General features: G+C 42.2%; 1 protein-coding gene across 2 annotated transcripts in view; it reads right to left on the reverse strand.

Moving 5' to 3' along the window:
• ACSM1 (acyl-CoA synthetase medium chain family member 1) overlaps positions 1 to 24,433 on the reverse strand; it is a 47,185-nt gene that overhangs the window by 14,882 nt on the left and 7,870 nt on the right. The window contains exons 1-6 of one of the 2 annotated variants that reach the window (XM_084767364.1): positions 19,104 to 19,289; positions 15,923 to 16,128; positions 12,084 to 12,294; positions 8,851 to 9,058; positions 7,343 to 7,483; positions 5,936 to 6,095 (exon numbers count right to left, since the gene is read on the reverse strand). In XM_084767364.1, the coding sequence (XP_084623490.1) occupies positions 5,936 to 6,095; positions 7,343 to 7,483; positions 8,851 to 9,058; positions 12,084 to 12,294; positions 15,923 to 16,114 (912 nt within the window). In that variant the 5' untranslated portion in view covers positions 16,115 to 16,128; positions 19,104 to 19,289. Of the gene's footprint in view, positions 1 to 5,935; positions 6,096 to 7,342; positions 7,484 to 8,850; positions 9,059 to 12,083; positions 12,295 to 15,922; positions 16,129 to 19,103; positions 19,290 to 24,433 lie in introns of those variants that run through there. The other variant, XM_084767365.1, reaches the window with a different exon arrangement.

The raw sequence follows: 24,433 nt of genomic DNA on the forward strand, positions 1-24,433 counted from the left end.
AGAAAATTTCACCCAAACACAAAAGAATATGCCTTCTTCTCAGCACCTCACAGACCATTCTCAAAATTTGACTGCATACTTAGTCACAAAACAAGTCTCAACAGATACAAGAAAATTAAGATAATTCCTTGTATCCTATCAGACCACCACAGATTAAAGCTGGTTATAATCAACAACAGAAACAACAGAAACCTACAAACTCATGGAAACGGAACAGCTCCTCACGGGATGGCTACAAGGTCAAGGCAGAACTAAAGAAATTAAAGACTTCCTAGAGTTCAGTGAAAATTAAGGCACCACATATACAGATTTATGGGACACAATGAAAGTGGTGCTAAGAGGGAAGTTCATAGCATTAGTATCTTCATAACAAAATTGGAGAGATCTCATATGAGTAACTTAACAGCACACCTGAAAACTCTACAACAAAAAGAGCAAACACACACAAGAGGAGTAGATGGCAGGAAATAATCAAACTGAAGGCTGAAACCAATAAAATAGAAACAAAGAAACCAATACAAAGAATCAATGAAAGAAAGAGCTGGTTCTTTTGAAAATCAGCAAGATAGACAAACCCTTATCTAACCTAACTAAAAGGAGGACAGAGAATACCCAAATTAACAAAACCAGAAAAGGAAAAGGGCCATAACAACAGACAGAGGAAATCCAAAGAATAATTAGGTTATATTTCAGAAACCTGAACTCCACAAAATGGGAAAATCTAAAAGAAATGAACAATATTTTGATAGATACCACTTGCCAAGGTTAATTTAAGAGCAGATAAGCAATTTAAATAGACCTATAATCTCTAAGGAAGTAGAAATAGTCATTAAAAGTCTCCCAATCAAAAAAAAGGACATGGACAGATGGTTTTAGTGGAGGATTTTATCAGATTTTCAAAGAAGAGAAAACATCAGTACTCCTCAAACTATTCCACAAAATAGAAACAAACAAACAAAAAACATTGCCAAATTCATTTTATGAGGCTACAGTCAGCCTGATACTCAACTCATACAAAGACACAACAAATAGAATTACAGACTAATTTTCATCATGAAATTTCACGTAAAAATATTCAATAAAATATTCACACCCCAAATCTAAAATCACATCAAAAAGACCATCCACTATAATCAAGTAGGCTTCAGCCAGGTGATTCAGGGATGGTTCAAAATATAAAAATCTGTCTATGCAGTCCATCATATAAAAAAACTGAAAGAAAAACCCCACATGGTCATATTGTTAGATGCTGAACAAGCCTTTGACAAAATCAAATCCCCTTTCATGATAAGAGTCTTGGAGATATCAGGGATACAAGATGTAATGATTTAAAATAAGAAATAAGGCAATAAGATAATAAGATGCCAGGCAACAGATATTATATTATATGAGGTTTATTAAATGTGCATGGAGAGAGAATGAAAGGGGGAAAGGATACCCCAGAAAGAAAGACAGAGACAGAGACAGAGGAGGAGAGAAAGGTGGTAATGGAGGGTAAGAAGAGAGGGTAGCAAGAGTAGAGAGAAAAGGGGGTAAGAGAGGGCAAGAGAGAGGGTGCCATGAGGTGGATCTGTCTTTTATATGCTGGTCAGGGCCACGCCCCCATGGCAAGTAGGCAATGACATCACAAGTAGGCAGACTGAAGAAGAATCCCAACACAAGACCCATACCTAAACACAATAAAGGCAATATACAGCAAGCCAATAGCCAATATAAAATTAAACGGAGAGAAACTTAAAGCAATTCCACTAAAATCAGGGACAAGACATGACTTTCAACTCTCTCTCTATGTATTTAATATAGTACTTGAAGTACTAGCTAGAGCAATTCTTCAACTAAAGGATATCAAGGAGATACAAATTGGAAAAGCAGAATTGCTATTTGCAGATAGTATACATAAGCATACATAAGGAATTGCAAAAATTTTACCAGGGAACTCTTGCAGCTGATAACACCTCCGGCAAAGTTGTTGGATACAAAATTAACTTAAAAAATCATTAGTTTTCCTGTATACAAACAATAAACAGGCTGAGAAAGAAATCAGTGAAACAACCTCATTCACAATAGCCACAAATAACATAAAATATCTTGTGGGTAACTCTAACCAAGCAAGTGAAAGACTTGTGTAATAAAAAAAAAAAAACCTTCAAGTCTTTGGATGTGAGGGTGATCTGGCTGCGACATCTGTCACCCCATTGATCGCCAGGGTTGATTCAGCTGATCTGGCTGGCTAGGTAGGTATCCCCTTCCTCCCTCACCGCTCCATGTGCATCCCTCCCGAAGCTGCACACTCGGTCGAAGAGGACGACCTTCCCTGAATAGAGGAGGACCGGTCTTCGGTCAAGGGTATGTGAGTAGCTGCGCTATCCTGCTAGAACCTCCAAAAAACTTCAAGTCTTTGAATAAGGAAATTGAAGAGGATATTAGAAGATGGAAAGATCTCTCATGCCTATGGATTGGTAGGATTAACATAACAAAAATGGCCATCCTACCTAAAGCAATCTACAGATTCAGTGCAATCCCTATAAAAATTCCAACATACTTATTTACAGACCATGAAAGAACAATACTCAACCTCATATGGAAAAACAAAGAATCCAGGATAGCTAAAATAATCCTATAGAATAAAAGAAAATCTAGAGGTATGACCATCCCTGATACCAAGCTGTAGTAATAAGAATAAGCATGGTCCTTACATTAAAAACAGACAGGTTGATCAATGGAATAAAATCAAAGACTCAGACATAAATTCACGCACCTATGGACACCTGATTTTTTATAAAGAAGCCATGGGAAAAAAAGTATCTTCAACAAATTGTGATGGTCTAACAGGATTTCTGCATGTAGAAGAATGCAAATAGATCTATATATATCACTCTGCACAAACTCAAGTCCAAAGACCTCAGCATAAAACTAGATACACTAAGTCTAATAGAAGACAGAATGGGGGAAGAGACTTGGACTCATTGACATATGAGATAACTTCCTGAACAGAACACCAATTGTGCAGGCACTAAGAGCAACAATTAATAAGAGGGACCTCATTAAACTGAAAAGCTTCCGTAAGGCAAAGGACATTGTCAAATGGACAAAACGTCAGCCCACAAAGTGGCATAAGATTTTCACCAACCCTACATCCAACCTAACAGAGGGCTAATACAGAATATATAAAGAGCTAAAACAAAACAAAACAAAACAACAACAAACAAAACCTAGACATCAACAAACTAAACAATTCAATTAAAAATGGGGTACAGACCTAAACAGATTTCTTAACATAAGAATCTCAAATGCCTGATCAATACTTAAAGAAATGTTCAGCATCTTTAGTCATCAGGGAAATGTAAATCAAAATGACTGAGATTCAATTTTACACCATCAGAATGGCTAAGATAAAAAACTCAAGTGACAGCACATACTGGCGAGGATGTGGAGAAAGGGGAACACTTTTCCATTGCTGGTGGGAGTGCAAACTTGTACAACCACTTTGGAAATCAACATGACAGTTTTTCAGAAAACTGGGAATCAATCTACCTTAAGACCCAAGATGCCACTCTTGGGCATACACCAAAAGAATGCTTCACCATATTACAAGGACATCATGTTCAAAGCAGATTTTTAAAAAAAATAATAGCCAGAAACTGAAAACAACCTAGATGTCCCTCAACTGAAAAATGGATAAAGAAAATGTGGTGCATCTACACAATAGAGTACTACGCAGCTGTTAAAAACAATGATATCATGAAATTTTCAGGCAAGTGGATGAAACTAGAAAAAAATCTTCCTTAGTGAGGTAACCCAGACCCAGAAAGACAAGCATGATATGTATTCACTTAGAAGTGGATATTAGGTATAAAATAAAAACAACCATGCTACAGTCCTCACACCCAGAGAGGTTAAGTAACAAGGATGTAAGGGGCAGGGGAGGAAGCAAGGATTTCCCTGGGATGGGGGAAATAGAATAGGCTTCTTGGGTGGACTTGGTGTGGGTGGGGCTGGGAATAGAATTGATTAGGTGAGGGAGGAGACACGAAAAAATAGTGGGAGAAATGACTAGATTTGGGGGTACTTCCAGAGCAAGATAGAACCCTAGTGCAATGGAAATTCCATGGAATCAATGAGAGTAACCCTAGCAAAGACTGATACTAATTGGGTCCATGAAGCCTGAACCAGACATCTTCTCTCATCAGGCAATACTTCAAGTGGGGGAATTGAGACACCAACCCAGCCACAAAGCCTTCAACCTGCAGATTGTCCTGTATAAAGAGTGTGCTGGGACCTGGGCCTAGCAGAATTGTCATCAAAGAGACAGAGAGACTTCATCCAGGAATTGATGGGAGCAGATGCAGAGTAACACAGACAAAAATTAGGCAGAGCTTGGGGAGTCCTGAGGAGGAATGGGAGGAAGAATTGGAGGAACCAGAGGGACCAGGGACACACCATTAGAACAGAGCCCATTGACTAGGACTCATATGAACCTGCAGAGATCAGGGAACCTGTAGGGTCTGACCCAGGTCCTCTACGTGCATGTTATGTCTGAGTAGCTTGGTGTTATTGTGGGGATCCTAACAAGCAGAGGCTGTCCCTGACTCTTTCGCCTACATGTGATACCATTTTCTTCCTACTGGGCTGCCTTGTCCAGCATTGATGTGATGATATGTGCCTGATCTTCTAGCTTGTTATAGAGTGTTTAGTTGATGACCCTGGGAGGCCTACTCTTTTCTGAAAGGAGGAAGAAGGGGGTGAGTCTGGAAGAGAGGGTAGTGGAGGAGGGAGGAAGAGAAAACTTCAGTTGGGGTGTAATATATGAGAGAAGAAAAATAAAAAGAATAAGAATAAGAAGGATAATAATAATTATTGTAATAATAATAAAAGAAGAAGAAGAAGGAAAAGAATGAACAATTCATAAAAGTACTAAGTGGAAAATAAATCAAAACAAGCTCCCAGAGTTTTTGGGTAGATGTATGGACATACTTTTAAATTATTCATGGTTACAACAAATGAAAACCTGGGATACATATGGTATAGTAAAGGAGTAATTTGGCTTGCAATAGAAGGCAAATTAAAACCTAGCTATTTTATTTTCTCTCCACAATGAATAGTCTGTGCATGCATGCACTGCGCACGTGTGTGTGTGTGTGTGTGTGTGTGTGTGTGTGTGTGTGTGTGTGTGTGTGATATAGATGTTCCTTTTAGAACTAAACACTTCATAGTATTTTATTCACTGCATTCTGACTAGCTGTGAGTATCTGTATCAATGGCCATACATCCACCCATACACTGGTAGCATTAATTGGACTCAGTGGTTTAAAAACAAAAAAATACACATGGTTGGGAAAGAAAAGTGGTGAAGGGCATGGGAGGAACTGGAAGGGAGTTAGTGGGGCATGGATTTGACCAAAATACCTTGTACACATGTGTGATACTATCAAATAATAAATAAAAGTATATTTCAAAAGCTTACTTAACACATAAGGAAGCTAAGGCTATAATTGGTGGCTAACATGTTAATTAATATAAAAAATGAATTAAAAGGCTAGGCTTGTCATATCCTAAGAGTTTACACTTTATTACAATGAGTAACATCCCACCTTGGCACCCCATATCCCCACACTTTCTACTTGGCCCTAGCAGAGCCAGGACCCAGAGATTTGGCCTTATCCTCATTGCTTTAGCTCCTCCACGTATGTATTATGAATTTTCTCCCCACAAAGTCTGATCCATCGATCTGAGGACTAGTCCAGAAAGATGCATTTATCCCAGCTCACACTATGATCTGATCCTGATACCACGCCTCCGGCTCAGTGTCCCACATAGTGAGAAGTTCAGAACCAGTCTTCTTGGCTTTACCTGAGCCTTTCTCAGCTGAGTCCAGCTTCAGGAAACACTCATTTCCTCTCAGAGGGTTTTGAGTCCAGGAAGCTGGCCTTCTTACCTCTATCATGACCTTGGGGTCAAACTGAGGGAGGTGGTGGATGAAGAGTGTAGCTCCTGATGTCCATGGTTCGACCAGGCACCCCACGGTGGCCAGAATCCACCCTGGGTCTGACATGCACCACAAGACGTCAGATGTCTTCAGGCTCAGAAGTTTTCTGCTAACTCCAAAAAACAGTGGCCTCAGCTATTCCACCATGGCAACACGTCAGCAAGGACTGGGAGTCATTTTCAGCCAAGGAATCAACCCTCCCACTCATTTCATGTGATTTGTGTGGGGGCTCTAGAGCACCCAAAATGCCCCACCATGTCATACTTCTTAGACACAAGTCACTGAAATTAATTCCCTGCTGATGACTCCTCAGACTTTGCTAAAAAACCTGGGGGCAGAGCCTTCTGCTGTCTTGCTGGGTCTGAATCAGTCACTGATGTAAGACTTGGTGATTCTTGAAACATCCCTATAGCAGAAACAGTGGTGATATGGAAGGATGAAAACCTAATCTAACCAGAAATGTTTGAAGGCTAACCCTGAACTGCTCTTGGCCCTGGGCTAGTAAATCTCCTATTCACCCTTTGGCTTACAGGGTTTGGTTTTGGCTTTCTGTCCTTTGCAATGAGGAGGTGATTAGTCAAAACATAATAACCTGAAGATGAAAAGTAGGGGATCTTGCTTGTCTGCTTTCTCTTGCTCCAATGTTGGTTTAAAAGTTAGCAAATGGTGCTCAGTCTGTTCTGAATGTTACCAGTTGGAGAGGGAGAGGGTAAGGGGTGGAGATGATTGGCTTAAAATTGTTGAAATAATTCACCAAAGCTTAGCTTTAGCCTTCATATATAATTTTTCAAGATCGTCTTTCTGTGTAGGTTTGGATGTCTTAGAATTCACTCTGTACAGCAGGCTGGCCTCAAACTTACAGAGATCTGCCTGCCTCAGTCCCCTGAGTGCTGGTATTAAAGGCAAGTGACACCGAGCCCGGCTGCCTTCACACAGTTTTGTTCAAGACCTGTCGTAGTTCAGTTCCGGGCACTCCATTAGTAAGAAATGCCAAGTTTGTTTTTCCAATAAAAGAGAAAGGTGGGGGGCTCTTACGACAGTTAAAGAACATTCTGTCTTTTACCGACTTTCAGAGACACAGTGACTTTTTACTCAGGTGGCTTGCAGAATGCCCTCCTATGAGAGTGTTCAACAGAATCCAGAGGAGCCTCTTGTATCACCCTGGGTCTATATCAGCTAGCATTCAGGTCCCAGACTTCCATCTCTCAGACCTTCAGAGACTGATGCAGAGAACAGAAGCAGGGGACAAGATGGAGACACTTCCATTCTGAGTGACATCCCTTCAAAATGCACATGTGAAGACACCCCTCGCCTCAAAGCTGGGACCCAGCCTTTAAATAGATGCTCTTTCCCTACCATGAAGGCATACTGGACCGAAAGGCAAGTCCCTGGTTGTGCTTTGCCATCTTGGGAAAACCTGTGGTCCCACTGGTAAAGAAGATGGCCATGGGATCCTTCATCTTTGACTTAATACAGGTGTGGCCTGGGGATACTGATCTGAAAAGAGAGTCAAGGCAAAAGAAGAAAACAAAATCATGCTGTTGTTTTCCCACCTTCCAACAAGGGAACATGAAGCATTGAGTGAGCAACCTGGGAATCTGTAAGGCTGGAGGACAACTGGTGTTCCCACTGGCTGGAGTGGTTTGGATGAGGTGGGGCTGCTGTGTCTTTAACTGAAAATGGGGAAATCTATGGGCTGAGACATTACAGACCACTTAGCACTGTCTGTACAGCAGCACCACTTTAACTAACTGAATGTGGGAACTCATTTGATGCTCCCAACAGCTCTGGGTGAAAAGCAGGGGAAGCTGTGTTCCTTTGGTCTGCTTGTTTTCAGGGGCATCTTCCCCAAGGAAGCTTGTTATCCATCTCTGATTGCAGAGGCAAGCTGTCCTGAATATAATCTTAACACTGAGGACGCACCAGTACTTCTGGCCTTCCTAAGTAAGACCTGGCACCACACTGACTGGGTAATTGGATGGTTTCCCAAACATTTTCTTAATTTTGAACTGTTTTCAGTAAAGTCTCTGATTTTATGGGAGGTCACTTCTCTTTATTGTTGAAACAAATGGCTTTAGAAATGGAGGTGTTACTCCAAGGAAGCAAACCTTGCATGGTTCCTGCCCATGCTGTGAGTATTGTGGGATGTGTCTGAATGCTCACTGAGGCTTTTCCTGGAGGAGAAGGAGTCTTTGTTCAGTCCTATCTTAAGCTTGCTGGGGAAGGTGTCTCCAAAGGTACTCAGGATATAGGACATAGCAACCCCTAAAGTTACTGTCCCACTGCAATTAAAAATTCAATTTCTTATTCTTGCTTGGTTTTTAGAAATGATCTCATCATGTAACCTTGGCTGTCCTGGAACTTGCTATGTAGACCAGTAAGATTTTGAACTCACAGAGATCCATCTCTCCTTCCTTCTGCGTGCTCAAATTGAATCCATACACCACCACACAGTCCTTATGCTGTTTTCACCCTAAAAATTCACTTTCATTAAACCTCTTCATATCTGCATTTTTATATGTAAAAGGGTTTCTTATCAACATAGGATATGCAATGCACTCATCCTCTGACATTAATTACAATGTCCCTTCGCTTGGCCTCAGGGAGGGTGTACTTCAATGACAAAACATGGAAATCCAACTTCCTGATTTTTCAGACAAGGAACTAAATAAGGGCCAACGAAACCAAGGAGGATGTGCAAGAAGCCCAGGGATTCACAGAAGAGGTATGGCATGGTTTGGAAGGGGGCTTCTAGCATCCAGTCTGGAAGGCTTCTTGTGCTAGTTACTTGTCTTGTAGTGCTTGGGGGTAGGGGGTCTCTTCCCCAATTCTATATTCAGAAACTGTATGAGACCAAAACTCACTTCATCAATGACTGGAAGTTAAGCCATCCTTCATGTTTCTGATCAGACACCACCAGCTTAGTTTTCAGAGCAGGACACTCGGAAGTCACAGAGTCCACTTCTGACACAAGGCTGCCTGTGGTTACGATGGCTCTGGCTTGAGACACTTGTAGTCGGTAGAGGATGTCTTTGGCTTTCAGTTGGGTAGTCCCAGGCATGAAGACGACCCCTGGGGATGAGAAAGGATGGCTTGCTTTCACATCCATGGACTTAGGGCTGGCTCATCTCTCAAGAACTCCCACAATACTGTGCAAAGTATGGTCCATAGACCACCAACATCTACACCATGGAGGATAGAGAATCTCATACTCTGTGCTAAATTTGCTCAGACATAATCTGAATCTTAATAGGATCTCCAACTGATTCCTAGGAACACAAAAATTGTAGGCTCTTCCTTAATCCTTTCTAGTCTAGATGAGTCCAAACAGAGGGTAGATGGACCTTGGATTGCACACATTTAAGCCAGATAAAGTAACTGTGCCTGTGAAGACAACATTGCTGGTATTTAGGGCTGGCAGCATCACAACACTACCTGCCCCATTTCCTCTTCAGTTCCTTGAAGCCATCTTGAATGTCCTCTGTTCCTTTTACCTCAAGTTTAGCCACATTGTACTATGAACATTCCTGTATGTTCTCTTTATTAATACCAGCACAACTACCAGCAGTGGGTTCAAGCCTGGCTGCCTCACTGAAATCACATCCTTTTTGGATGCCCTGATCCAAATCTCCCTACCACCCCAAGACCACAAAGCACAGGCCATTTCTATCTACCCTTCTTCTCAGCCCAAACACCTATGCACCCTGTCTCTAGGAAGATACCCCACTCCCTGTTCTGACACTGAATGCACCTTCTACTCTTCATCTTCCTATATCCTTCTTTATTTTTTCTTTTTAAAAATGGCTATGTGTATTCATGTATGTGTGTGCACATGTGTGCACATATGTGTGTGTATGTTGTGTATGTTCATGTGCACCTCTGTGTTTGTGTGTGTGTGCATGCTAGTCCTGACTGGAGTCTTTACATGTGGGGAACCCATTATTGTGTCACCTCTCCTTGCTTCTAGCCTTCTTTAATTCTGCTCACCTCAGAGGACTGACTCAGCTATGTAGCCTCGGGCTTCAACTAGCCATTTCTTAGTTCAGATACATAGTTTTTCTTCTCTATGTTCTCTTTGCCTTTGCAAAGTCGTAGCTCTTGGTTCCACATTGTGTTCTGTTAGGTAATGAAGAGTAGGGAAGAAGAGAGGAAGGGAAGAAGCAGGAAGGAGGGAGGAGAAGGCATGTGGCAGGAATATGCATGATGAGAAGAGGAAAGTGATTGCAAGATGAGAATCCATGAGTCCTGCACAGTTTGCATGAAATATCCCTTCAAAGGCTCAGATGTTGAAGGCTTGATCCACAGCTGGTAGAGCAGGGATGGTGAAGGGTGTTTGGATGACAAGGGATGTGGGCTAACCATTGGATTAGTCTGTAGATGGACTTATAATAGGATTAGCTTTTGGGAGGTGGTGGGAAGTGGGTCTTTATTGGAGTTAGTCATTAGAGGTTGTCTTGTTCCTGGCCTCTTCCTGCCTCCTGGGTCTTGTTTCCTGGTCCCATGAGGTGGGTGCAAGACTCTGACCTACCACATGTGCCCGTAATGATTCGCCTCACCTCAGGCTGCAATGGAGGCAGGTGGCCATGGGCTGAAATCATGAGACAAGACAAACCTTTTTGCCTTTAACTTGATGTTTTCTCAACTACTGGCTACAGCAATGAAAGTCTGAAATACAAAGCCCCACGTGGGTTCTAAATTATACATAAACATGGATAAGAAATTTTAAAAGGAAGGTAAATCTCTGCATGAGATTTTTAATTATTAACACATAGATATATTGATACAAATGAAAAACCTCCCTATAGGCCCACTATTGTAGAAGGCTGCTGTGACAACTCCCCCTGCCCTTCCACTTCCTGGGAAGAAAAAACAGTCTGGACAGGAAGCCATTGACGAGAACTCTTAGAGACTGTGATAGGGATCCTGAAGTGTATCTCTTCAGAGCTGATGGCTTCTGGTGGAGGTGAGGTGGGGGTCAGGGTGGGAGTGGGAGTGGAGAAGGACTCAATTTTCTTTAAGGGGCTTGCCACTAGGAGTTTGGCCTTGCTCCAGTAAGTGTATGGGCAACACAAATTGGACTTGGTATTTTTCCATCTCTTTTTGGGTAGCTCCCAAGGGTGTGTGTGTGACGGGGGAGGGGGAAGGACTCGGAAGTGAATGTTATTGGGGTGCATTATAGGAAATTTCCAAATAGTGTATAAAAATATTGTGTTGTGTGGGGAGGGAAGCTACCTCTGCAGAGCCAAACCATATAAACATCTCCTGGGGAAAAAGATTCACAGCATCATGCAGGAGAAATCAGGAATATTTACGTCCAGTGCTTGGGGACACCTCCTGGGAAGAAGACCCCTTCACACGCACTTAGGAAGACATAACCTTGCTTTGTAGGTCTATAGCCAAGTGCAATTAGGCTGAGAAGTGCTACAAATAAAGAATTGTAGGTCCAAAAATTGAGCTGTATTCTGCAAAACAACTGGCTTTGATGTTTTAAAAATGTTGTTGCCATGCAGGAAAGTTGAAAACACTACAGATGGAAGAAAGCTGACAACTACATACAATGCACGATTCTCATTTGGATTTAAGGAGGAACGGGCTCTAAAGGATATCACTTGGGTAATGTTTGTTACTCGTGTATGGGTAACTATAGTGCACCAATACCATCCTTGTGTCATAGCTTTGCTGTGAGTTTGCAAAGCAAGCATCTTGGGTTTTAGCAGATTTTTATGTTCCTTTGCTTGGAGGGGCTTACCTAGTATTTGTAGATTTTGTAATATCCACACAGATTCTGAGAGAACACAGGAAGTATTCTGTTCAGGAGGCATGATATTAACAGTGGAATGTTTGGGGAAAGGGAGGAAGGCATGTGAAGATATGTGAGCGGGAGAGGCACCCTTGAGGAATAAGGAAGGATGGGGAAGAGACAACGCTTTGCTTCCAGATGAGCAATCTGTCCTCAGAGGTGGCGGTAGGGGCTTCCTCTCTGCTTCCAGCACAGAAGCCAAGGCTGGAGCCCCAGAGCTTCGTCTGTACCAAGCTGCAGCCATGACACCTACTGTCCCAGCACTGAGATCTGATGGGTCCCGTGTCAATCACTGACCTGTTCGAAGGCAGCCCACTGTCACCAGCCACCACTCGGGCACTCGAGGCAGAATCAAGGCAAGACGATCTCCCTGCTGCAGGCCGCAAGTCTGCTCCAGGACATTGGCAGCGCGGCAGGTCAAGGCCTTCAGCTCTCTGAAGTTCCACTTTACTTCATCTCCCTGGCCACTCACCCACCACAGGGCTGGACCTGGGCCTCTCTTGCCCTCCTAGTTAAGATAAAATACCAAGCGTTACTCCTGCTTTCAAGGAAAAGGTCAAGTGACTTCCATAGTCACTTTCCAGTGTGAGCCTAGCACACTGAGATCCCATCTGAGAAGTTGGGAATGGATTGGGGACTGCCCCCGAGTCACACCCACATGACCACAGACACCCTTCAAGCTTCCCATGGAAGACAGACAATTCTGTTTCTTCTTTTGTCCATTCTAGGTTCACATAAACAACAAGTCTCTCTCTTCACCTCAGTTTTCATATCCATGAAATGGTGACAACAACATTGCCTAAATGACAATGAATTTTAGATAAATAAACCACATTGGTGTTTGGCACAAAGTAGTTGTCTCAGCAGAAGACAGAGCCATTCAACTTATCTGAAGAAACAATGGCCCCCAAACTGCTGGATTTGAGGAAAGACCTGCATAATCTAATAGGAACAGCTCAATTCCTGGAGAAGCCCAAAGCAACCCCTGTGAATTGTAGTTAAAATGCAAAGGCCTGAGGCACAGGATTGATCTGAATGGCCGAAAAAGAACAACCAATTACCAATTATTTAACTTTTTTTTTCAAATGTGAGGGAAAATTAAGATATTCACAGATAATTCAAAGAGGAGGGAATTCATCACCTCCAGACTTGCCTTACAAGAGATGCCAGGAGTCCTGACCTTGAAATGAAAGGAACTGGAAATTAACAAGCACAAAAACACAGTGTTTTCTTCTAAACATGGTGACACGTAAGAACATGAAACCATTATTGTCATACTTGCGGCTTGTAACTCTACTATCATTTAAACTAACCTAATATGATTATTTATTTACTTATTTGTAAGTGTGTATCTGTGCACATGTGCATGTGTGTTTATGGGTGTGCACACCACAGCATGCACTTGGATGTCCGAGGACTACTGTCAGGATTCCATGTTCTTCTTCTACCATGTGGATCCTGGCAGCTGAACCAGGTTTGGCAGCAGCTAGTGCCTTTCCCTGTTGAGTCCTCTCACTGGCCTCTGCTTTCATTCTTTAGTTGTCTTTAAAAGACAGCGACAAGCCCACGTTAAAGTGTGTACAAAAAAAAAAAAAGATGGAATGTGCAGTATAAGGAACATACAGTTGGTGTTGAATGGGACAGAGCTGTGGAGTAGGGTTTCTTATGTGACTGAGACCAAGCTGTTGAAAGTAAAAATAGATTCTTGTTGCTACAGAAGCACAAGAAAAATATCTATAGAATACACATAAAAGACGGAGAAAAAAGTTACAAGTGTTCCCACAGAAACTCAATTAACACAAAGTGACAAAGGACAGCATGAAAAAAGTAACAGAAAATGGTAGGCAAAATGGAGCACTGTCTATTTCATTTACTGTCTTATTCCCATACTAGGTACTTATCAAGTCTTTATTTCTTTGAATGAATGAGTGAAGTGTGTAAGAGACAGAATGGAAACAAGTTGATGTGAATGTGAACTCTCATGAATACATTTGTGGACTGCTTCAGGACTCAATAGCAGCTATCTATCATCTTTGTATCTATCTATGTATCTATCAATGTATGTATGTATGTATGTATGTATGTATGTATGTATCTATCTATCTATCTATCTATCTATCTATCTATCCATCTATCTATCTATTATCTATCTACTTTCCATTGAAAGGGTTTAAAGATATAAATAGAATGGCCATGACTTAGGATATGATAGTAATATAGGCTTTAATTTCCAAGAACAGCCGGGCTTGTAAATTTGTAGCCTTAGTGAGCAATTGCATCCCACCCATGGACTGTGCTGCCTGGCTTACGGCTTAATTTTGTTCTTTGTTTTCTAATGAGTGATTTCCCCAAACCCAAGATGATTTTACACAAATACATTACATTTCCATCTTCTATCTTACAAATTAAATGTGTTGAAAAGCGAGTGGAATAAACATTGGCAGTTTGGGCAGTGCTGTTGATTGCGCTGCAGATCAGTTTCTGAGTGATGCTTGCTAGTAATTCACAAGAGGTGGCATGGAAAGCTGCAGCTTCCCCAGGAGTGCTAACAAAGAAGGACCCTATGCTAAGTCATCCCAAAAGTGTTTACAGAAGGACTACTAGGTGCAAGACACAAAATGTCACCATGGGCTAATGTGAATGGGTCTGAGTTACTAACCATGAGTGAGGGAATTAGAAACACTGAAGCAGATAGAGCCAAGATACTTGGATATTAATGGGATGGGAGGTAGAGGTGGTTTGGAGTTACACTTGAAATGACAATGGCTGACTATGATGTTATGAAATCCAGCCACCTTGGACTTTCCTACAGGATGATGTACTTGGTTGTTAATCCCAGAAGCTGGTGTGTGAACTTACTAAACAGAACTTCGTGGAGAAAACATGGAACAAAATAATACCAATGCCTTATTATCACTGCCTTCTCCTTCCCCATCTTATGATTCCAATGCTCTTAACTAGACCTGTGATCTGGGCAAAGAAGAAACCCCACTTATTATCTGTGATGCAGAGGTGCTTTGGCCTCTCATGTGGTGAGACTAGGCTAAATATTGGACTGTGGAATCAGTCAGCCTGGCTCCAAATCCTGTTCCCCTGTTTATTAGATAGATAGGAGGTTCCAGCAGGCCACTTAAGCTCTCAGATCTTCACTTTCCTCATCTGGAAAATGGGAAAAGCAGAAGATCAAATGCAAAATGGCTGACATGGAACAGAAACATGTTCTCCATGGCAGGGCTGTTTTTGTTTGCTTATTTATGTTTGTTTTGCATTGTCATGAAAGTTCTGAGGGAACAGGATAGTGGAGAAAGGACGATGGTGAAGGAGATCATATTGGCCTCATGGGGAACGTAATATTTACAGCTGCTCTTGTCTCCATACAAAGATGGGTTCTGGGTGAGTTTTCACTTTGCAGGGCTTGTCAGCTAGGGCTGAGTGCCTCAAAATGTCATACCTATATAGCAAAGCCCCCAGCGTCACTGCTACTTTTCTATTAATCTATGTTTTGGGAAAAGACTACCAAGGTGGACTTTCTGCAGAGATGCATAGTGTCTGTGCAGGCCACAGAGACTACTTCTCCCGAAGAGTCTTCTTGAAGCTACTCTAACGTTTGTACCTGACATGGAGGACACAGGGAGACTTGCCACCGTCATAGGGTAACAGGTTACTTGATTTAGATCAGTGCGGTAAACGCTTCTGTGCATATCCTGAAAGTCTTTCCCTTATCTTGGCATGGCCTACAGTCAATGTGGTGAGCTGAATTCTGGTTAGACACTCCTACTAACTGACGGTGAGAACACAGGCTTCCACGAACCTGACAGTTAGAACTTTGCTTGCAGAACAAACATGCATCAAATACTTTTACCCACTGTATGAGTGAGTTTTAAAAACAAATTTACCCTCATTTCATAGGAAGAAAAAAACCCACCAAGGCTTAGAAAAATGAGACAATATCCAAACTAGGAATCTAGCTCTCAGGTGTAAGCCTTTCCCACTACACAGAAGCCTTGAAGAAGCTGGAGGTCCCTCTGTATCTCGAGAGAATCCACGAGCCCCTCTGTGTCTGTTTACCTATTTAGAGTAAGATAAAGCCACTAGGCCACCCCAGTTCCCGTAGCTTCATCACCACGCCCTCGTACCTCCTCCATTTGAGCCCAGTAGTCCAGCACATCGCCTGCAAAGTTAAATTCCTCAGGTGAATCATAGTCATTCCATCTTTGAGCTCTAACTTCTGAAAAAGACCGGGCATGCAGCTGGGGAGGGCTCAGGAAGAAACTGTGGAAGAATTTGCAGATGCTTCGTGGAATCTGGAACATCTTCTGCCACTGCATATTGAGGCAGTCCTCTGGCAAGAGACACAGAACCTTCAAGTCATTGCATGTCTAGAGAAGAGATGGTTTACATGCCAATCAACCTGCAGGAGCCTTCTCTGTACAGCACTGATGTATGATCCTGACCCATCGCTAGAACTATTACCTCTTGCTTCAGATGGGGATTTCTCTACCCAGCTGAGGAACCACAAGGTATAAAATGCCAGGGAACGGCTGTGGCTGCTACATTAGACTGAAGCATAATCATGAGGGACTCATGAAACTTCCTCTGATTTGATTCCAGGGTGGTAGCCATGTGGCCAGGCCATCCCTTTTGAAAATCCTGTCCCATACTACAAGTTATCTTTACTCTGGAAACCTTTCTTGCTGTCAACTGCAGTCTTGATGTGTCCATGGAAGTTGTCATATCTTCCTCTAAATCCTATGCCCCCAAAACTGAATAATCATCTCTGTGATCTTTAAACACAAGCTAGAGCAATCACCATCCCTTTCAGAAGTGTGTGTGTGTGTGTGTGTGTGTGTGTGTGTGTGTGTGTGTGTGTATGCATGCACACATGTGTGTTTGGTACCAAAGAATAGGTCAGACTGTCTCCCATTGGGACAGAGATAGAGTGAAAATTTGGGGGAGATCACTGAGGTTATGATTTCTATCATGTGAAATAGATGACACTGATGCCCAGAGACATGGAGATGAGGGCAGCAAGGGTCCTGGCGCTATTCAGTCTGTGGCTCTCAGTGTTGCCAAGGCCCCTCTGCCCCTCTGCCTTTCTGTCTCTCTGTGCCTCTGCCTTTCTTTCTCTCTGCCCCTCTGCCTTTCTGCCTCTCTACCCCTCTGCCCCTCTGCCCCTCTGGACAATAGTTTCCAGCCTACTAGAGTCAACATAGCAAATGGAGATGCAGAGAGATGGAGTAATTAAGCCTGACCTAAAGAAATGGTGTCTTAACTTCTGCAACAGGGTTAGAAGGAAGAAGCAGGGATTGGTGTTTGGGTTAGATGGTGCAGAGCAGACTTTAATGCATATTACAATGTTCAGAGACACCTGGGTCTATGTATTTCTGTCTGTCTTCCTGAGGTGCAGATCTTTCTCTGTAGCTGCATCTATTCTGGAACTATGTATCAATACCTAAAATTTCATCTCTATCACTCTCTGCAGTTATATATCTACATAGCAACAATTACACCAATGCTATTATCTATATACATCAATATATAGCTATCCATCAAAGTGTTTGTTGTTGGGCACTAAGTAGTCAACACAATGTTAGATTCTTCCTTTGTCATATTTCAACAAATGGGAGGTGAAAGCTTGAAAGAGAAAAATCTATTGTGTCTAAAGAATGTCAGAATCATAGAACAAGTTCTCTTTTATTTATGAAACACTTATTATTCCACATGTGTTTTTAGATCCTATTCACTGGAGGAAGGTCTACTCTCTTGGACTCTACTCTGAAGACATTATGAAATGGTTTGAAAGCCTGGTGTTTTGAAGTGTTTTAAAGTATATTCTGCAAGCAATTTGGCCAAGTGTATTTGAGGTGTTCTAGGCCTAGGACTCTAGAATGACATGTACAGTGCCTTGAGAATCAAATGCATTCAATAAGGCATTGGACACAAAATGTTACTTAATAGATTGACACGTTTAATTTGTTCTTGTGGAACCTAGAGTTGCAGAGTCAGGATTTGATTTTTGGCTTTGGCTTTACCACCTACCAGTTCTGTGGTTTGGGGCACTGATATTTACCACCCTGATTCTGATAATACTTAGTGGCATAATCACTTGGCCAGCATTGAGCCTAGAACATTCTAAGACTTTAAAAATGTTGAGGTACCTTTCAACTGCCAACAGTTCTGAATCTTCTCTTCCCACACCATATATATATATATATATATGTATGTATGTGTGTGTGTGTGTGTATGTGTTTGTGTATGTGCATGCACATACATGTGGAGGTCAGAAGGCAACATCAAGTATTTTCCTCAGTATGTCTCTGCTTTAGTTTTTGGGACTAGGTCTCTCATTGGATCTGGTGCTGGCTGATTTGAGGGTTGTTGAGCCCCCAGGATCCTTATGCCTCTGACTCCTGGCACTGGGATTATAGGGATGACATAGTTTGCTTTTTATTGCTGTAATAAGCACCATGACCAAAAGCGGCTTGAAGAAGACATGGCCTATTTGGCTCATATGTCTAGATCATGCTCAATCATTGAGGGAAGTCAAAGCAGGAGCACAAACAGAAACAGAGGAAGGGACTTTGAGGAATGCTGCTTTTTTGGCTTATTTTTAGTAATGAGCAAGGTATCTAGGAGTGGCACTACCCACAGTGCAACTCACACAGGGGGTCCTCCCACATGAATCATGAATCATTAATCATGAAAAGTCCCCCACAGATTTGCCTATTGGCCAACCTGATAGAGGTGCTTTCTCAGGTGAGGTTCTCTCTTCCCAGATGACCTAGCTTGTGTCAAGACAGCAAAAAGCTAACAAACATAAGGCTCATGCCACAGAGCACAATGCCTGAACTTTTGTATGGGTACTAGAGATCAAATTCACATCCTCATGCTTGCTCAGCAAGAGCTTTACCAGGTTAGAGGAATTCACTTTAAAGAAAGTGAACACTCTGCACAGAAACATTTCTTTCAGTGATTCTCCTGTCTTCTCTATTCACTCCCAAGCACACCAGTCCCTGTCTGTGAGCCAGCCACAATGCTAAACACAGCTCATGTATGTGTCCAGATATCCGTCTAACCAACATTCTCATCATTATATTACAGTTAAAGAAAGGAAATGTCAGAGAAGTTAAGTGCTTTGGCCAAGGATGCATAATTTGTAAATGGTGTTCCCAGAACTTAAGACTGGATTCTCAGGTTTAAGGCTGTTGAGAAAGAGGTAAATACACATAGACACACAGACACTCATGTGCAGGCACGCACACACACACACACACACACACACACACACACCCTGGGATGGGGGTGGCTTTGTCTTACCTGGTACTGTGCAGAATGCAGGTAGGCTATGACTAGGAGAGGAAACGTGTAGGGTCTGTTCTCTGTGTGCAGTCCTTCCCAGGACTGTAAACAGAGCTGTGGAACTTGTCCCCTGGCCGAGGAGACTGTTAAACAGATACTTCGGGAATTGGATGATGCTCTGAGGAGTGGGGGATGGGGTGGAGATGTTTAGCCAAGAGATCAGAAAACAGTGCAGGCTTCCAGCAGGGGCAGTCAACTAGGGAAAAAGACTGTGCAGAACCTTCCCAGTTCTCACGTGCTACTTAAGGTGGGGCAGGGTAAGAAAAGTGGAGTCTTCATAAGTTCTCTGCAGCTAAGTTGCTCCCCATCATTTTCATCTATTCTGAAGCTGAAGGGTCACACACCTTCAAAGCTGAGACCCATGTCCCAGAGGCATAGAGATCTTATTGTGAGCCTCAGCTCTCGTGAAGCACCTGTCTCTTCCTGATTGAGCCCCTTGTTCCATTCTTCATGTCATTTGTACAATAAAAATGATAACTACTAAGGATTTTGTTTGCTTGTTAGTGTTGGAATACGTAACTCTTGAGAGGCTCATAACACACTGTGATAGATTCTGTTGGCTGTTTAATTCTAATTAAGACAAACAATTCTGTGTATGTGCAGAAGTCAGGGACTTTGTAGTTCCAAAGGTTAAGGCTTAAATCACTGACCTCCCACTTGTAAGAAGAAACCCTGGGTAAATCATAACATCTTTGATCTGGGGCAGCTCATCAATAAATGATGTTGGCGAGATTATTGTAAGCTTATCTCTATGAGATCATTGAAAGGATTATGTTAGTCAGTAGAGAACTCAACCCAGGAATTTAGACAGAGGCTCAATATTGACATTGCACTGATTGTTTAACGAAGGCGACCATACACAGTGCCTGGAGCAGTCCTTTTCTATTGCTCTGATTTTGGGGGTACTGTTGGAGAATAGAGGGCCTCCAGGGTTCTGGCCTGGATTTCCCAACACTCTTACCCTTTTAGCCTCTGTTGAACCTCGGATAGAAATGCCTTGGCTTAAAGTTACCACCAAAGAAGACAAAGTGGGGGGCAAACCTGGTGGATCTCATCCTTTCTGAATGATTGATTTATGGTGAAATTTTAAGCTCAGGGTAGGCTGTGCTTCCAGAAGATGGCTAGGTGAGGTGACTGGCCACCGCAAAGTACAAATTAAATATCCAAAGTACCACAGTGCAAAAGTCACTGAAAGAGAAGTGGAAGGGGTGGTTCCTTCTGGAAAGTGAAGCCGGATCAGGCAGTAGAACCTGAGAGGGGCATTCTGGACCTAGCAGGTGTCTGCTGAGCTTCCACAGTAATACAAGGCCAAGAGGACAGGCCTGAGGGCCTGACTGTCTGAATACACTTGAACAGCTTAGTTGCACTGTGAAAGTTTCTGTCCCTCTATGGCTCCATTACAAGAAGGTCTGCAGTTAAGAAAGGATGATCTGAAGGCTCCTCCTCCACATTAACATGCCTGCTGTTTGTTAGCCTAAAGTCACTGACCTGAAGTTCTAGACAGAGAACTCCAGGGGGATCACAGATCACTTACCGTCTTGGGTACATAATGGAATATTCACTAATCTTTACCCTCTTATGATTCAGTTCTTCTGGAAACTGCACAGAAACAGGACATCATAAAGTGGCAGAGACATTCTCGGGCATCTTTTCTAGGTGACCTTGCATAGTGGCATCTCCATCCTGGTCCTTCATACAGACTACTTTCTGTAATCCTACAAAAGACCTGTGATTCATTCACTCATTACACACACTTACTGAGCATCTTTGAGGAACAGATGTGGCTATGAATGGGCCAAACAAGGCTATTGCACTCCAGAACTTTCGATGCCCAGTGATAGACAGACAAAAGACAACAGACAAAAACCTGGGAGCTCTGTGTTCTGCAATGAGATGCACAGCAGGTCATGATTTATACACAAAGAAACATGCTGAAGCTGTTCTAGAACATTCTCAGAGTCACAGAGGACATTATACAAGGCAGGACAGGACTTTAATGATATTTTTTCTGAAGTTAATTTTTCCACTGAGTTCTCTCAAAATATTCTGGTTCTATGGTTTCTGATGTGCCTGTTTCTGGCTTTAGTTTTTTCACCCAAGGAAATACATATGAGTTGGCTTACCGAAGCTATTCTTCTCTGAGGAAATGAGTATGGTTTGGATTAAAAATTTTTTCATTGTCTTTCTGTTGCCTGGTTATTCTTATCAACCAGATCTGTGTTGTCTTTGAAACTCTACAAAATTATCCTGTAGTTGAATCTTTGTTGTTCCCATAAGAAGGCACCAATGGCTTCCTCATTCACCTCAGATTTGGTGTGGACTACAGCTTGGAAGACAATTCCCAACACCCAGCACACAGAAAGCATTTTTCAGACAGCAGCTCTCAGTTTACAAAGAGACTTCGACCCAGATGCAGAGAGTAGAGTCTGGGTTCTGTATAGATCCTCTGTAGTTGCTATACAACTGTTTCTAGTTCCCCATTTGAAGATGAGAACAATAGTATTGACTCCTATGATAGTTGTGATAATTATAAGTTATATGTACACTACTTAGAGGAGGGCCTGGCATGGGTTAAGAGTGCTGCTATTGCTAATTATAAGGAGAGATGAATAGCAAGAGAGAAGAAATAGTATTTCTGCTTGTTTGTTTACTTGTTTAGGTGTATTCATCAACACAGACAGATAGTTGACCTAAGAGCCAGCAAGTAGTAATCACATCAATACCCTTCATATTAGAGATTTAAAATGTTCATTATTTAAAGCTTATCTCCTGCCCCCTGTGTGTGCATGAGCGCCTGTATGAAATATGTGAATATGCACGTGTGTGTGCATGCCAGATGACATCAGGAGTCAGTTCTTTCCTATTGTGTTAGTCAGTCTCTTGTTTTTGTTGGGCTGAATCCTTCAGGATAAGTGGCCTCTAAATTTCCAGGCAATTCCCTTGTCTTTGCAGTCCATCTGGTCTTTTTTTTTTCTTTTTTCTTTTTTTCCGAGACAGGGTTTCTCTGTGTAGCCTTGGCTGCCCTGGACTCACTTTGTAGACCAGGCTGGCCTTGAACTCACAGAGATCTGCCTGCCTCTGCCTCCCACATGCTGGGATTAAAGGTGTATGGCACCACACCCGGCACCATCTGGTCTTAAGTATTGGAATTACAGATATGTGGCATCAGATCTTAAATTTTTATATGGGTTCCAGGGATCAAACTAAGGTAATCAAATTTGCATAGCAAGCACACTTACCCACTAGCCATCTTGATGGCTCTGCATGGCTGTTTAATATTTTCTTTTCCTTTCTTTCTTTCTTTCTTTCTTTCTTTCTTTCTTCCTTCCTTCCTTCCTTCCTTCCTGTCTGTCTCTCTTTCTCTCTGTCTTTCTCTGTCTCTGTCTCTCTGTCTGTCTCTGTCTCTTTCTCTCTCTATCTCAGTTATGGAGACTGCTCAAGGTCTTGCAATTAGTGGACCATCACTTTACTACTGAGCTACATCCCTAGTCTGATTATTTTTGCCTCTTACTGCAAAGAAATTGTAAACACAGACTTATTTAAACATATAGTAAAGCCTCAGGACATTTTTTTTCTTTTCACTGACTGTCTTGTATATATGTATATGTGTATGTATATAAGACATCATTACCTAGGCAACTTATAAAAGAAAGTGTTTAATTTGGAGCTCATGATTCCAGGCAACAATAGAGTCTTTGACCACCATGGTAGTGAGCATGGCAGCAGGCATGCAGGCACGCTGGCAGGCAGGAAGAGACAGAGAGCAGAGTTAGGGGAGATTCTGGGCCTGATGTGAGCTTTTGGAGTCTCCAAGCCCACTCCCAGTGACCTGACTCTTCTAACAAGGCCACAGCTCCTTAATCCTTCTTAAACAGTTCTAGTTCTACCAACTGGGAACCAAACATTCAAATACACACCTACAAGGGCCGTTCTCACCCAAACCACCACACTGACCAAACAATATAACTTAAATGTATTCTAATTCTTCTGCATGAGTCAAGTCACATCATAAAAGACTATGTAGATGTTACTATTATCATGACCATTTTACCAATGTGAATGTTAACACTAAGAATCCAGCCAGTTGACCAAGCTCACTATAGACAGAAAGGGCATTTGAGACTAGTTTTACCTGAGTGTAAGTTCTTGGCTGTTAGTCACTATGCTCACTACCACATGTTTATCCTGGGAATAGCTCCAGCTCTTTTGCAAATCCTGTCTCTATTTCTACAGTCAACATGTCTTGCTCCAGCCAGCAACAAAGGTCTGAGGGAGAACAAAGCTCAGACATGAGCTGGTGGTCTGGCTCAACTCCAAATACCTGCTCATATTACTCTGAGGACCCCTAAGACATTTTATTATATAATAGCATATGGGACTTAGTTACAATTTACACACAGACAATACATGCCGAAGGTTAGAAGAGATTCATCAAATAATTCATAGCAATGAACAGAATGATAGCAGTAGAGTTGTTTCTGTAATATTAGCATTCAGAGGCCACATGTATTGGTTCATGCCTTCAATTCCAGCATTCAAGAGGCAGAGCCAGGAATAGCTTCATGAGTTAAAGGCCAGCCTATTCTACATAGTGAGTTCTGGGCCACCAAGAACTACATAGTGAGTCCTTGTGTTTTAGTTAGGGTTTTATTACTGTGAAGAGATATCATGAGCCCAGCAACTCTCATAATAGAAAGCATTTAATTGAGACTGGCTTACAATTCAGAGGTTTCTCCATTGTCATCATGGTGGGAAGCATGGAGGCACACTGACAGACATGATGCTGGAGAGGTAAGTGAGAGAGCTCTACATCCAGATGGACAGGCAGCATGAAGAGAGTGAAACACTGGGCCTGGCTTGAACATCTGAAACTTCAAAGATTACCCCAGTGATACATGTCCTCCAACAATGCCACACCTACTCCAGCAAGGCCACACCTCCTAATAGAGCCACTCCCTATGAGTCTATGCAGGCCCTTTTCATTCAAACTGGTACATCCTATCTCAAAAACAAAGAGACAAACAAGCAAATCAACATTCCAGCACATATCAATGATTAATCATCTATAAACTTTTTCTTTATTAATTCTGAAGGTACTAGTGAGGTACTAAAGCAAACAGAAATTGGAGACATTTTCACATGGAAGGGAGGAAGATTAAATGGATGTCTCCTTGTATGGAGAAAGCTCAAAAAGGGAGATAAAAGAGAACCTGTCAATAAGTTTACTGCCTGCTAATGAGAGAGAGAGACAAGAGAGAGAGAGAGAGAGAGAGAGAGAGAGAGAGAGA

Source organism: Acomys minous (genome assembly GCF_964271855.1).
Source record: "Acomys minous genome assembly, chromosome: 2".
In the NCBI taxonomy this organism is placed as follows: Eukaryota; Metazoa; Chordata; class Mammalia; order Rodentia; family Muridae; genus Acomys; species Acomys minous.